The sequence below is a fragment of the Cotesia glomerata genome, linkage group LG4 (genome assembly GCF_020080835.1).
Source record: "Cotesia glomerata isolate CgM1 linkage group LG4, MPM_Cglom_v2.3, whole genome shotgun sequence".
Lineage (NCBI taxonomy): Eukaryota > Metazoa > Arthropoda > Insecta > Hymenoptera > Braconidae > Cotesia > Cotesia glomerata.
Genome location: NC_058161.1, coordinates 11462875 through 11478899, shown reverse-complemented (window position 1 = coordinate 11478899; position 16025 = coordinate 11462875). Strand labels below are relative to the sequence as shown.

Here is a 16025-nt window from a genome sequence, read left to right as displayed (position 1 = left end):
TATTGAAAGAATAAATATTTTATTTTGTGACGACACATTACCGCTGAACACATTAAGTCCACCAGACAGCATATCGATCGCGCTTTGGTCGAGATACATCTAAACATAACATAACCTTTTATTATTTGTTAACTTTCTTCTTATTTTAAATCATTAATTATTAATACTATCTGGGCAAGGTATATTGCAACATTAATTAAATTATATTACATAAATATGCGAAAGCTAGGTAAACTTTTTGTGGACAGCAAGCAGTTCCACTCAATTTTTTTTCTGCATGTTTGGATTCACGGAGAACAATGTATCATATGTATCAAGACTCTGATTGGTTAACTGGAAAGCATATTGTAATTGTACAAAAAATAAAATTTATCGAATATTTTTTTTTTAACTTCCCGCCAAGAAAATCGAAGATTTTCAAAAATTGGGAAGTTGTTGTTTTCACCCCGTTTTACGAAAATCGAGTTTTCATCGAATCTCGACGTTTCGAGGTCCTAGGAAGCTTCCCTAACTATTCCCGCGATGGTGTATGTATGTATGTGTGTGTGTGTGTGTGTTTTTTTTTAAGGGGGGGAATCTTTTTTACGGATTCTAGGCATATTTGTTTGGCCTGGATATGTGGTGACTCGACGCAGTGTCATACTAAAACTCGACGCTAACGCCCCTACCCACTAAACCCTAAACCTCTTTTCCTCTTTCCCCTAATCCCTCATGGAAACCGCCGTTAGGCATTACTTCGTGAGGGGAGGATCTAGCTACTGCTCTTTCTTCTGGTAGCTAAGGTGTTATTTTACCTTTCTTCTAGTTGTTGTCATTTGCTCTTCTTCTTTCGATGAAACGCAAGTCTATGAGGACTTCTGTTGCAAATATGCTGATGGCGTTCCAGGAGGCTCTTGATGACAACATTGCTTCTACTATTGTCTCTGGTTGGATTTTCTTCTTTAGGATCATCTCCAGCTCATCTCGCTGTGGGTAAAATCGTGGGCACTCAAAGAAAACGTGCTCCGCGTCTTCATTGATTCCTGGGCAGGGCGGGCACTCCGGTGAATCATCATGCTTGAAGCGGTGAAGATACGTCCGAAAACATCCATGTCCTGACAACAACTGCGTCAGATAGTAATTGACCTCGCCATGACTTCGGTTTAGCCAAACGTCGATCTTCGGTATGAGACGGTGTGTCCATCTCCCTGTTGTCGCGGCGTCCCATTGCGATTGCCATCGTGCGATGCTGTTCTGCCGTTCTTTAGCTCTGAGTTCCTCGGCACTTAGTGTGGTTGTCCTCTTTCGTTGATAAAGGTTCCGTCTTTCCTCAGCTAGGACTCTGAGCGGCAAAGTTCCGGAAATAACACACACTGCTTCCTATGATATTGTTCGAAAGGCGCTGGCTACTCTTAGCGCGCTCAGTCGGTAAACTGGACATGCTTTCCTCCATGATTTTTGGATCTCAAGTGCGTCGGCCCAAATGGATATACCATATGTGAGGACCGATGTAACTACTGATGATAGCAATGACCTCCTTGTCTGCTTCGGGCCACCGATGTTGGGCATCAATCGTACTAGGTTAGTTACTACTGCTAATGCTTTGGCGGTCACGTGTTCAACTTGTTGTTTGAAGTTAAGTCGGGCATCGAGCACCACTCCCAGATATCGAATGAATGGTTGGGATGTGATTTCTTGGTCTCCGACGTTTAGATTGATCGTTTCCACCACTTTTCTGCTAGTGATAAGTACAGCCTCGGTCTTCTGTTTAGCCAGTTGTAGATTTACTGTGTCCATCCACTGGTTAATTCGCTCAAAGGTGATAGCGAACATATGTTTTATCTCATCAAGATGCTTGGCGACGATTACTACGGCTACGTCGTCCGCGTACGCTACCAGTTTGACATTTCTTGGTAGTTTCAGTCTCAGCAATCCGTTGTACATGACATTCCAAAGAAGTGGACCGAGAACAGAACCCTGCGGTACACCTCCAGTAACATCATACTCCTTTGGACCATTCTTCGTGTCATATCTCAGGACTCTATCTGTGAAGTAGCTAGCGACTATCCTTCGTAGGTATCCTGGTACGTTCATCTCTTGAAGAGCTTGCATGATGCAATCCCAGTTGGCGGAGTTGAAGGCATTTTTTATGTCTAAAGTTGCCACCAGGCAATATTTTTTCGTTCCCCCCTTCCATCTGGTACCGGCGATTGCGTCTTTGGCTATACCGACAACCAGGTTGATCGCGTCCAGGGTTGATCGTCCTTTCCGGAATCCGTACTGATTGTCTGCTAAGAGTGGATCGACAAATGCTTCTATCCTTTGGTGGATTATACGTTCTAGTATCTTACCGGCTGTATCCAGCATGCAGAGTGGACGATAAGATAACGGTTCTTCCGGTGGCTTTTTCCCTTTAGGAAGTAGTACCAGCCGTTGTTGTTTCCACTTCCGAGGAAAAATCCCTTCCTTCAAGCAGATGTTGTAGACGTCGAGAAATAACACTGGCGCTGCTCTAATAGATGTTTTCAAGGCAATATTAGGGATTCCGTTCAATCCCGGTGCTTTATTATTCCCGACGCGGTTACAGGCCTCCAACAATTCTTCTTCAGTGACAGGTGGAATGTCGTCCAGTTCACCTTGCGTTGACTGATAATTGAGACTGTGTTGCTGTGGAAACAGCGCAGTGACGATTTTCTGAAGGAGTTAGGGACACGTAGGTGACGGCATTTGTTGTTTCTTCAGGTGCGTCATGACCACCTTATACGGCCGACCCCACACGTCTTTGTCGACCTCGTATATGAGCTCTTTCCAGCATCTTCCTTTGCTATTTTTTATGGCCTTATTAAGTTCACGACGAGCTTTTTTGTACTCTGCGATCAGCACTGCAGAGTTAGGTCGTTGATAGCCACGCTGAGATATTCTTCTCTTTCGATGACACTTTTTACGGAGGTTGCTGATATGATCATTCCACCAGTGTACCGCAGGTCTTGAATTCATAACACGTTTTCGAGGCATACTGGCATCACAAGCTTGTGTTACTCGCATCATCAGGGCCTTAGTATGTTCTTCTGCACATCCAGTCTCTATCGGATCACTATCGAGGGCTGTTAACAATACTTCTGGGTCAAAAGATTTCACCTTCCAACCGACGGTGTTAAATTGCTTGATAGGCCCCCTGAGGTTCTGGTCGTTTGACGTTTCCCAGAGTATCGCATGATGGTCACTGGCAGTGTAGATGTCCAGTACCTTCCAGTTAGAGTTACCTTTAGCAAGGCTGGTACTGACAAAAGTGACGTCTACAATCGAGCTTGCGTCACCTTTAATGTAGGTCGGCGAGTCACCACTGTTGAGCAAGATTACATCTAGTGTAGAAAGAGCTTCTAGCAGCTCTCTTCCTCGTGCATTAGTCTGCTTACTGCCCCAGTCCACTGCCCAGGCGTTAAAGTCCCCGGCTATCGCCACTGGATGATGTTGCTTCGCGTCCTCGGTCAGTCGATCCAAGAAGTCAGTAAACTCAGCAATTGAGAGGCTAGGTGGTGCGTAGCAGCTGTAAAAACGGATGCCATCTACTGTTGCTGCTACAAAGCCAGCGCTGCCATTGGTAGCTACACTCTGGAAAGGGAGCTTACCACAAGCCCAGATCACAGCTTTCGTGGTGATATCCGTCTCCCAAGGTTGTCCAGCTAAATGTTTATATGGCTCCGATAAAAGCACAACGTCGAGCTTTAATTCCCGTACTGTCTGCATAAGCAGGTCATGCGCAGCTTCGCAGTGATTGATGTTAAGCTGCAGTATCCTCATGTTCGTTTATTTGTCAGCTTCTGGAGTGCTTCTTGGAAGACTGGGCATCGGCCAGAACCAGACCGGTGAGCAGTGTCCTGAGAGCCAGTTTTTTCCGCACATAACGCACATTTCACTTTATTTGGGCATTGAGCAGCTTGATGACCTGTTTGCTCACATTTGATGCAAAGCCCAGATCGGTCGGCTTCGCTTTTACATTGGGCAGTAGTGTGCCCAAAGTGCCAGCACTTATAGCATCGTAGTGGTGTCTTAACTGCTCTGACATGGCAATTTACCCAGCCAATCCTTATTTTGCCTGTCTTTCCGAGTATCTTCTGCACTATTGCTGCTGGCAATCGTACCGAAGCAGTTTGAGTACCTCTGTAGGCCGGACGAATTTTAATGATATCTTCAGGTGTGTGTGTTTTTTTTTTTTTTTTTTTTTTTTTTAGGGGGGGAATCCTTTTTACGGATTCTAGGCATAGCTGTTTGGCCTGGATATGTGGCGACTCGACGCAGCGTCATACTAAAACTCGACGCTGACGCCCCTACCCACTAAACCCTCCATGATCCCCCATGGTACCGCCGTAAGGCATTTCTTCGCGGGGGGAGGAATTAGCTGCCGCTCTTCCTTCTGGTGGCTAAGATGTTATTTCTTCCTTCTAGATTCTGTCTTTCGCTCTTTTCCTTTCAGTGGATCGCAACTCGGTAAGCACTTTTGTAGCAAAAGTGCTTGTGGCGTTCCAGGCAGCTTCTGACGACAACATTGCTTCTACTATTGACTCTGGTTGGGTTCTCTTTTTCAGAATCTTCCCCAACTCATCGCGCTGTTGGTTGAAACGTGGACATACAAATAAAACATGCTCCGCATCTTCATTGACCCCTGGACAGGACGGGCACTCTGGGGTATCATCGTGCTTAAAGCGGTGAAGATACTTCCGGTAACATCCGTGTCCTGATAACATCTGCGTTAAATAATAGTTGATCTCACCGTGACTGACCGACCTTTCTCTGAATCATTCCAGTCTTGTTGCCATCTTGCGATGCTGTGTTGCCGTTCTTCCCTTCTAAGTTCTTCAGGGCTCAGTGTGGTTGACCTTTTTCATTGATATAGGTTCCGTCTTTCCTCAGCTAGGACTCTGAGAGGCAGAGTACCGGAAATAACACACACTGCTTCCTCTGATATTGTGCGAAAGGCGCTAGCTACTCGTAGGGCACTCAGTCGATATACTGGTCCAGCCTTTCTCCATGATTCTTGCGTCTTTAATGCGTCGGCCCAAATGGATATTCCGTAAGTGAGCACCGATGTGACTACTGATGACAATAATAGCCTCCTGCTCTGTTTTGGGCCTCCGACGTTCGGCATCAGTCGTGCATGACTAGCCCTCACTACTGACGCTTTGGCACTGACATGTTCCACTTGCTGCTTGAAGTTGAGTCGGGCATCAAGCATCACTCCCAAATATCGAATATAAGGTTGTGATGTGATTTCTTGTTCGCCGACTTTCAGCTTAATGGTCTCTACCACTTTTCTGCTGGTAATAAGTACTGCCTCAGTCTTGTGTTGCGCCAGTTGCAGGTTCACTGCGTCCATCTACCGGTTAACGTACTCAAAAGTGAGATCGAACATATGATTTATCTCGTCAAGGTGTTTGGCAACGATCACTACGGCTACGTCATCTGCATATGCTACGAGTTTGACGTTTCTTGGCAGAGTTCGTCTTAATAGACCGTCATACATAATGTTCCACAGGAGCGGGCCTAGAACTGAACCTTGTGGTACCCCTCCAGTAATATCATACTCCCTCGGACCGTTCTTCGTGTCATACTTCAGGACCCTGTTTTCAAAGTAGCTTGCTACGATCTTAAGCAGGTATTCTGGTACATTCTTCTCTTGGAGGGCCTGCATGATGCATTTCCAATTGGCGGAGTTTAAGGCGTTTCTGATGTCTAGTGTCGCCACCAGGCAATACTTCTTCGTTCCACCTTTCCATCTGGTTCCTGCGATTGCTTCCTTGGCCGTATCAACAACCTGTTTGATTGCGTCCAGGGTTGATCGTCCTTTCCGGAAACCATACTGATTGTCTGCCAGGAGTGGGTCGACTACTGCTTCAATTCTCTGGTGAATTATGCGCTCAAATATCTTACCCGCCGTATCTAGCATGCAAAGTGGTCGGTAAGATGACGGTTCTTCTGGTGGTTTCTTCCCTTTAGGTAACAGTACCAATCGTTGCTGTTTCCACTTACGAGGAAGTCCCCTCCTTGAGGCATGCATTATAAGCATCGAGGAATAATGTTGGAGCTGCCTTAATGATGGTTTTCAAGGCTATATTAGGGATTCCGTCCAATCCCGGCGCTTTATTATTCCCTACACGGTTACAGGCCTCCAGCAGTTCTTCTTCAGTGACAGGTGGAATGTCGTCGAGTTCGCCTGGCGCCAACTGGTAATCGAAGTTGCGTTGCTGTGGGAACAGTGCAGTGACGATTTTCTGAAGAAGTTGAGGACACGTAGGTGATGGCATTTGTTGTTTTTTAAGGTGGGTCATAACCACCTTATAAGGCCTACCCCACACGTCTTTATCCACCTCGTATATAAACTCTTTCCAGCATCTTCTTTTGCTCTCTTTGATGGCTTTATTCAGTTTACAACGCGCCTTTTTGTACTCTGCGATCAGTTCCACTGAGTTGAGCCGTTGATAGCCGCGCTGGGAGATTCTTCTCTTTCTATGACACTCTTTACGGAGGACGCAGATGTGGTCGTTCCACCAATGCATCGAAGGTCTCGAATTTATGCCACGTTTGCGAGGCATACTGGCATCACAAGCATGTGTTACTCTCCTCATCAGGTCCTTAGTATGTTGTTCTGCACATCCAGTGTTGATCGGATCACCATCGAGGGCTATTAGCAACGCTTCTGGGTCAAAAGATTTCACCTTCCAACCAACGATGTTAGACTGCTTGATCGGTCTCTTGAGGTTCTGGTCGTTTGATATTTCCCAGAATATCGCATGATGGTCGCTGGAAGTGTAGATGTCCAACACTTTCCAGTTGTAGTCACCTCTAGCAAGGCTATTACTGACAAAAGTGAGGTCTACAATTGAGCTTGCGTCACGTTTGGTGTAGGTCGGCGTATCACCACTGTTGAGCGAAACTACATCTAGTGTAGTAAAGGCCTCTAGTAGTGCTTTCCCTCGTGCGTTGGTATGTTTGCTGCCCCAATCAACTGCCCAGGAGTTGAAGTCTCCGGCTATCGCTACTGGATGGTATTGCTTCGCATCTTCAGTTAGTCGATCCAAGAAATCAGTGAAGTCAACAATGGAGAGGCTAGGTGGTGCGTAGCAGCTATAGAAGCGGATGCCCTCTACTGATACTGCTACAAAGCCGGCATTGCTGTTGTCGACTGCATTTTGGAAAGGGAGCTTGCCACATGACCAGATGACAGCTTTGGATGTGCTATCAGATTCCCAGGGTTGGGTACTCAGGTTTATGTGGCTCTGCTATTAGTACCAAGTCAAGCTCTAATTCTCGCAAGGATTGCATGAGCAGGTCATGCGCTGCCTCACAATGGTTGAGATTGAGCTGTAGTATCCTCATGGTTGTTTGTTCGTCAACTTCTGGAGCGCCTCTTGAAATACCGGGCACCTGTGGGAAAAAGCATGATTTTCCATGCGTTAAGGATGACTTTGAGATCATGTCCAAAAGATATAAAAACGTTGAAATTAATTTATTATTCAATATTTCCACGTGATGAATTCAAGTTTTAATCCTCAAAATTACAATACTATGTGTCTGCATAACTTTACCTTATTTAAAAGTTGCAAAAAACGAAAAAAAAATTTTTTTTTGAAATTCAAAAATTAATATTTTTGAAAAAAAAAAACACCCTTCTAAAAATTTCAGAATCTTTTAAAATGATTACTATGTATTATACAAAAAAAATTGAGCTAAAATTTTAACTTCGATTGTCATTTTTAACGATTTTCAAAAATTCAAAATTTGACAAATTCGGCATTTTTGATAATTTTTTTCCAAAATATATTTTTATTGTTTAATAACTATAAGTGTCCCCTTTTAAACAAACAAAAGGCCATTCCTATATCTACAATAGCGTTCGAGATATTGCAAAAACAAAATTGAAAAACTGAAAAAATTGCGAAATTTTGAATTTGCATATCTTTTGAAAAAAATTTTTTTATTGTTTTTCCTTTGGCAGAACTTCGTTTTATGATAAACGAAAACTTCTGATAAAAATTTGTCCAAATCGAAAGAGATCGATTCCAACTATTTGTCGATCTGACATGGAATGACCCAATTGCCAACTATTTCTTTAAATTTCGAAATTTAGTTATTTTTAAATGGTTATAACTAGTCTTTTTGTAAAGATAATCATACTTTGTCTTAGAGTTTTGTAAAGCTCAAAGACTCTACTTTAAGAATATAAAATCGTTTTTTATATATAGTTATATCAAATAGAAAGATTTGAGAGGGTAAGAGTTGAAAAAAAAAATTAAAAAGTTTTTTTGAATCACTTTAATATATATATATATATATATTAGGGTGTGCCAAAATGTAACTCTCGTGGAGAACCTTTTAAAACTGGAATTTTGAGTTCCGCTTTTAACAGGGGCTGTGTTTAGGCATTTCCTGAGATATTTTAGGGTGAGACGATGTATTTGATTTTCATAGAATTTTTTAACAGAAGCTTAGTTTGGGCATTTCCGGTGAAAATTCAAAATTTGGCCGGAAGTACCCAATTAAATCTCCTGTTAAAAAATTCTATGAAAATCAAATACATCGTCTCACACCAAAATATCTCAGGAAATGCCCAAACGCAGCCCCTGTTAAAAGCGGAACTCAAAATTCCAATTTTAAAAGGTTCACGGAAATTACATTTTGGCACACCCTAATATATATATATATATACATCCGATGTAACGCGGTTTATGTCCACCCTGACTCCTAGGATTCTTAACGGATTTTTATGAAACTCATCATATATATTCTCCACATGATTGTCGAATTCAAGTCCAAATTTGAGCGGAATCAATTGATTAGTTAAAAAATGCCAGCAGATAGAAGTTTTTAAAAGTTCAAAATTTTTCACTTTTACTGCTTTCTCCTCCAATAACTTTTGAACAAGATTTTTTTTTTTGGTTTCTATAAATTTCATGTCAAAGCCAGTAAAGTAAGCTTTAATTTACATACCTGCATGAATTTCTAACATAAAAATTTCCCATATCTTTCATGAAATTGTACTATTGCATTCGTTTTAATTTACTTTTGATAAGTGAGGAGCTGATTTTCAAAAGGGTATCTTTTCATATTTTAAAAGACCAGTTTTCTGAACTTTTAAATATTAATTACTTCGAGAATTATAAAGATTTATAAATGAAAATCGAATTGCAGCTTCATAACTGATAGCACTTTATAGCTAAATTAAAAAAATTAGGAAAACGGTTGACCCTAAAGGCCATCCCTGCAACTTCTCGCTAATTCCGTTAATACCTGGCCGCTTTTTTGAGCTCTTCGAGCTCAAAAGTACAATCTGTGTGTTGTTTTAAGCTCTCCGAGCTCATATATATATATATATATATATATATATATATATATATAGCAGCTATATATATATATATATATATATATATTTATGTAATATAACGCACAGCTTGTGGACACGATAACTCCCACAATTCTTAATGAATCTTCATGAAACTTGGTAGACTTATTCTATAGATAATTAGCTTGGATGAGTTCAAAAATGAGCTGAATCCATCCAATAGTTTAGAAATGGCAGCCGTTTGAAATTTTCGAAAATCTAAAAAATCACATGTTTGGTGACTTTACTAGGGAATAACTTTTCATTGAGAAATGATAGGTCGTTTTTCTGCATTTTATTTCAAAGCTTATGAAATTCTCTTTAATTTAACCTATAATAAATTTACTTTTCATCAATTACACCAAAACTTTAAGAAGCTGAATGTCATCTGAATCAGTTTCAGACAAGCACACAACACAACGCGGCTTGTGGACTCGATAACTCCCACAATTCTTAATGAATCTTTATGAAACTTGGTAGACTTATTCTATAGACAATTAGCTTGGATGAGTTCAAAAGTGAGCTGAATCTGTCAAATAGTTTAGAAATGGCAGCCATTTGAAATATTCGAAAATCTAAAAAATCACTGTATTTTAAAATTTGGCAGTCGATTTACTTTTCTCATAAACTTGAGGAATAATAATTATTTATGATATTGTTATTAAAATCATGGATTACATGAAATCTACCTTCCATCTTGACTGGTGCCAAATGGCCTTTTTTTTTTTATTTACTGAAAAAAAAATTAACTTGAATCAAGAGAAAAATTCTTGAAACAAGAAAATAATTTTGAAGAAGTTTATTGTCTTGAATCAAGACAAAAAATCCTTGAATCAAGTAAAATTTACTTAAACCAAGAAAAATTTCTTAGTTTAAGAATTTTTCATTTCAAATCAAAAAGATGAAGCTCTACAAAATTATTTTCTTGATTAAAGTAAATTCTTTTTCTGTATATGTCTTATACTACTTTAATTCGTATTTATATACACATTTATAACTTTTTATAAAAGTGTAATGTTTTTCGAATATTCTTAATCAATTCTCGCGGAATATGACGATTTTCAATATCCGTATACAATTTAGGATACGGTATATTCAACGCACAATAAGTTTTTTAAATCGCATAAAAAAGGTCCTAGTAAGTGACTGGGAAGCGAAGACGTAAGCGGGGAAGTCTAGTCGCCATGTGCTCACGCGTGCTTACTTACTCAACATTCAGTTGTTGCAGTGCGCTCGTCGCGGGCACGTCAAAGCATTTCAGTGTATTTTAAACTGGTGTCGACTGTTAGATAATCATAACAAAATATTACAAATCTTTTACTGTTCATAAAATGGTATTACCACTTAAATAATTTTAATACTCTAGTATAAATGAACAATATGTATTGAACCATATTATCAGAAAATAATGTGTACAACAACTTTTAATTGTGAAAGTTATGATTTCTTCTATTTTCATTTTTAACTTTTTTTAGATATCAGTAATTTGTTTTGTAAAAAAAGCAAAACAAATTAAAATACAGTTTGTTTTTATGCAGTAAGAAAAAAATTATAAAGTTAAAAGCAAATTTTTTTTTCTAATCGTGATTCTGAAGTTTTAAAAATGATCTAACAGCTGAATTTAAAAAATCATTCTAAATCCATATCAAAGTACTTCAACGATTTTTTTATTTACTTTTGATTCGACTGAAACTTTTACTGAATCTTTTTATTAACTTTTTTATGTTGGTGCTTAGAATCGTGAGTGCTGTTATATTTATTTTTCTTTGACCTTTATTAATGACTTTACCACAAAGTGATATAAAGCAAGACAATCATTGCAACAGTTGCGCAGTTCTCTAAAATTGAATTCGTCTTTTACTCGTTTTTAATTTTATCGGTCTAAATTTAGTTAAAAAGCAGTAAAAATTCATTATTCTATAAACATTTTAGGAAAGTTTATTTCATCATTGATTGTTGTAAAAGGATGCATCACACAGCGCCATGGTATCTACCTTGGAGCTTAAAGCTCGTACCCTTACCGTTACCTGCGGCTCATCCAACTACTGGAATACCCAGTCCAGCTGGTTTGCATTTGCTTGCACCGCTGCCAAGTATTTATGCGCCAGAACCGAGAAAGGTATTTTTCTAAATATTCTTTTCATAATAATGTAATTTCCAGTACTCTTAGTTATTAAATAAGTGTTAAAGTATTGAATTCACTTAGGAGATATCGATGGTCATTCCCTTAAAATTTTTAATAGATCAAAAATTATTATTCGGAATTTATGTCTTTTGCTCTTTTCCTCAAAATACTAATTTAAAAAATAGAAAATTTCTGATCAATATCGAAAAATCTGTTTGAAAAAAGCTTAAGAATTGATTCAAATTTTTATTTCAAATAATTTTTGCCTAAGTTATAGAAATTTAAGACAAATAGAGGTTTTTTCAACTATTGATGGCTTGGCAATAAAAGTTATTAAATCGTAAAATTTATTAAAATTTTCGATTTCGAATAAATCTCAAAATAATTGACTTATCGAAAAATTCTAGGAAGTTTTTATTCGGGTTAAATCTCTAAAAAAATATACCATGGTTATTCCGACCACTGAAATCACAAAAAAACATCGCTGTGTTATTGAAGAAAAAAATATGAAATTTACAATTCATTATTGAACATGATTGAAGAAAGAAATTATCCTGTTCACCTTCAAATTCTAGCATATATGTAAAATTCTGAAGTTATTGAAGTATAAAAATTATTTAATCTTTTACGTTTTTTGCGTTTATTTCACGTTAAAAAATAGTACGTCAAATGGCCTAATTTATGTTCAGTGAACTTTTTATTAATTAAGCTAGTTCTGTCAGTTCTACAATGATAATTCTGAATTTAATGAAATCTGGTACATTAGTAGATTTATAGTAAGATAATGGTCTCATTAAATTTTTTAAGAGCTACAGAGCATCAGTAAAACAAATATTAAGCGTTTTAAATTTGAAGCTTTTATACTTGGGTTTGGTCGAAAATCAAAATTTTTACCATAATTCACAAATACCAAAATTCTGACAAATTTATTATAACAAAAAATCCCGGTAATTATTTACAAGTGGGGTCAACCCCATTTTGCCGTATGTTTGGCCATAGAAATTTTTTATTTTTGATCAAATTGATCAATTTTTTTTTTAATTGTTCGTTTTTTATGTATTAAAAAAAAATATATCAAGAAAATTGAAATAGAAATTTTATCCAAAAACATGAAAGCCAATATTTTTTCTAACTTTTAAAGGCAGAAAAGCTATCAAAATCTTTATTTTTTCTTTTCACGACATTTTTTATCATAAATGCGCCGTAAAAACAATCAGAATAAAAAAAAAATTTTAAATGTTAATTTTTCACCTAGTTATGGCCCAAAATGGAGGGTCAACCCCATTTGTATGTAACTACTAAAATCCCCACTTCGTTTACGGATTTAGAGTATGTAATAGTAAAAATTAGTTACTTTCGCAAATGTATTTTATTTCGTTCTCTTCATTGCGGTAATGACTGTACTAAATACTCCGTAAGTTGAAAGAGTTAATTTTAAATTTGACATCTGAAATGTCGATAATAATGCTTAAAAATAATTCTAATTATGTTAATATTTTCGTATTAAGGTAGCTACATTTATTAACGATTAATAAATGTCGATGTACGGTTACGTAATTGAAATAAATGTCCTTCTGATCCTCTTAGAATCCTTTCTCTTCAACATTATCGTGACCTCTGATATCTTACAAATAACTTCACTTTGCGTCAGCATACAAATTTACTTAAAATGTACGTGCTAAAACGCTGAAACTAAAATACGGCTCATTCAACTTTATCTACTCAGTTCTATCCTTCTCAACTGATCATTTTTTTACGGTCAAACGATTTAACCCTTCAGCACTCTCGCAAAACGATTTACTATCATTACTCGCGCGATGAGAAAAACTCTCACGCCTTATGTGGAAGCGCACGCATGCTTATAGTCCCTTTAATTTAAAAAATCTTAAATAAAATAAATTTCTTAAAACAAAAAAAAATTGACTTATTTAAAAATAATATTTAATAATAATACATCCAAACACAAATGCACTCTTACGGGAACCTCCGAACTGTACCGATCAGACCCGATTTTTTAAATTCTGACCCCCCTACTTTACTATTGCGATGAGAAAATATCTCACAGAGTTAATAAAATTTATTTTATTTTTTTATAGTATAGAACAATTAAAATAATAATATTGCAATCTGAAATAATATTAATTTTTTGACAGATAGAAAAAAAATAACATAGTCATTCCATTTGAAATTTGAAAGAAAATTTGAGTTATTGATGAGCGTGAGAGAAAATCTCATAGCGAGAGTGCTGAAGGGTTAACAATTTCTTGAGCTAAGAATATATTGAAAATTTTCAAGAACATAAATTCTTGTATCAAGAAAATTTTCTTAGTAAAAGTATTTTTTTTTCTCAGTGTACCCATAACAGAGACGTAGATGAGTGTGTGAGTTAAACATTTCTCCCTCTGTAACTATATTTCTATCCTTTTCTTTTTTCTCAGCTGTTGACGCGATGTTGTCAAATCTTTATTCGAATAAATGGCTGACGATAAACGAGTTACAAACATAAAATTTGACTTTAAATATTTCAAAAATTATATCGGTAATGGATTATTATTAAAATTGTTTTTATATTTTGCAATAATCCAAGTTTCTTGTGTGTAGTTTTTTATCCGTTAAAGTTGGGAGGTTAATATTGAAAAAAATAATTAAAGTCTCGACAAAAGTTTGTCCGCCATAAGAGCCCGTGTATAAGGAGATAAAATATGTGATTTTTAAAATTTAATATCTAAGTATCTAAACGGTGAATCTTTTTTTAATTTAGGGATTATATAAATGACGTATTTATTTATACGTATACTTAATTTCAAAGCTCAAAGTTAGAAATTATTTTTTACATTAGATTCGCTCGAACTTCCTTAAGTCCTCTAATATAATCATTATTGAGAACTTTAATTCAAAAGATAATAGTGAAACTATAACAGTGCAATAATATTATTGTAATTATTTATAACCATTAAGTAAATTTCATTATTTACGCCTAACTATTTATTGTTGAAAATAAACATAACAATGTAACCTCAGTTACTGAATATTGTGATGTTGCTTCAATAGTTTATATCTTTTATTAATAAATGATGATGCGTAATTTTATTTCAAGGTTGACAAGAAAATCAAAAAATACATTAAGAAATACGTCCAAATATCTCATACCACTTTACACATTATGAATAAAATTCGGCTTTGCAAACTTTAAAGTACTGCTACTACAGATTATAATTCAAATTATGTCAATTAACCCTTCAGCACTCTCGCTATGAGATTTTCTCTCACGCTCATCAATAACTCAAATTTTCTTTCAAATTTCAAATGGAATGACTATGTGATTTTTTTTCTATCTGTCAAAAAATTAATATTATTTCAGATTGCAATATTATTATTTTAATTGTTCTATACTATAAAAAAATAAAATAAATTTTATTAACTCTGTGAGATATTTTCTCATCGCAATAGTAAAGTAGGGGGGGTCAGAATTTAAAAAATCGGGTCTGATCGGTACAGTTCGGAGGTTCCCGTAAGAGTGCATTTGTGTTTGGATGTATTATTATTAAATATTATTTTTAAATAAGTCAATTTTTTTTTGTTTTAAGAAATTTATTTTATTTAAGATTTTTTAAATTAAAGGGACTATAAGCAGGCGTGCGCTTCCACATAAGGCGTGAGAGTTTTTCTCATCGCGCGAGTAATGATAGTAAATCATTTTGCGAGAGTGCTGAAGGGTTAAATTAATTGAAATAATTTTTACTCAATTTAAATAAAGCTATTCTTTTGTTTATCTACTATCCAAAGATAAATATTGATGTTCTTCTCTTCAGAAATTAATAATTAATAACAATAGAATATTTGATCGTCAGCGAGTTTCTTGAGCCAAGAAATTGTTAATTGAGCAAAAGTATTTTTTTTTCTCAGTGTATAATCAAGCGCGCTATTGCCAAATCTGTTTCTTTATTTTGACAAGTAATAAATACCAAAGTCATTTTATTACTTTACTTTATTAAATAAGTAAAAATCATCAATTATTAAATTGTTTAAATTATTTTAAATTAAAATAAAGAATTTTGACGAATATTGGGAATAAAAATATATCAACGTTTGCACTGGTATGATTAATCCATACTAATATTATGAAGAAGAGAGATTTGATTGTTTGTATGTTTGCATTGAATAGGCTTCCAAACTATTGAATCGATTTAGAAAATTTTTTCATTGTTGGGAAGCTATACTATCCCCGGGTGACATAGGCTATATTATATTATAATTAATTTTGAAATTGAAAAATTACATTATAAATCGTAATAAGCGTCGCTTCGTGTAAAAAACTAAAAAAATTGCAGTTCGAAATAACATTTTTCTAAATTCAAACTTTGAAAGTTAATTTTCAGAGCTTTCAATGTAATATTTACATTTTACAATGTAATTCTTACAAAATCTGTAATAGTTAAAATTTGAAAATGTAATCTTTCCAGTTTTCTATACCGAGCGCCACGTTACATTATATAATGTAATTTTTTTATTTTTCTTTTTTCCATGTATTGGAAAGCCTTCGAA

General features: G+C 36.2%; 1 protein-coding gene across 4 annotated transcripts in view; it reads left to right on the top strand.

The window, feature by feature from the left end:
* LOC123263801 (RNA pseudouridylate synthase domain-containing protein 2-like) overlaps positions 1–16025 on the top strand; it is a 113249-nt gene that overhangs the window by 24224 nt on the left and 73000 nt on the right. The window contains exons 1-2 of one of the 4 annotated variants that reach the window (XM_044726774.1): positions 10559–10689; positions 11288–11474. The exons of 1 other annotated variant lie outside the window; for it this stretch is intronic. In XM_044726774.1, the coding sequence (XP_044582709.1) occupies positions 11322–11474 (153 nt within the window). In that variant the 5' untranslated portion in view covers positions 10559–10689; positions 11288–11321. Of the gene's footprint in view, positions 1–10558; positions 10690–10989; positions 11475–16025 lie in introns of those variants that run through there. 2 more of the 4 variants (XM_044726771.1, XM_044726772.1) reach the window with 2 other exon arrangements.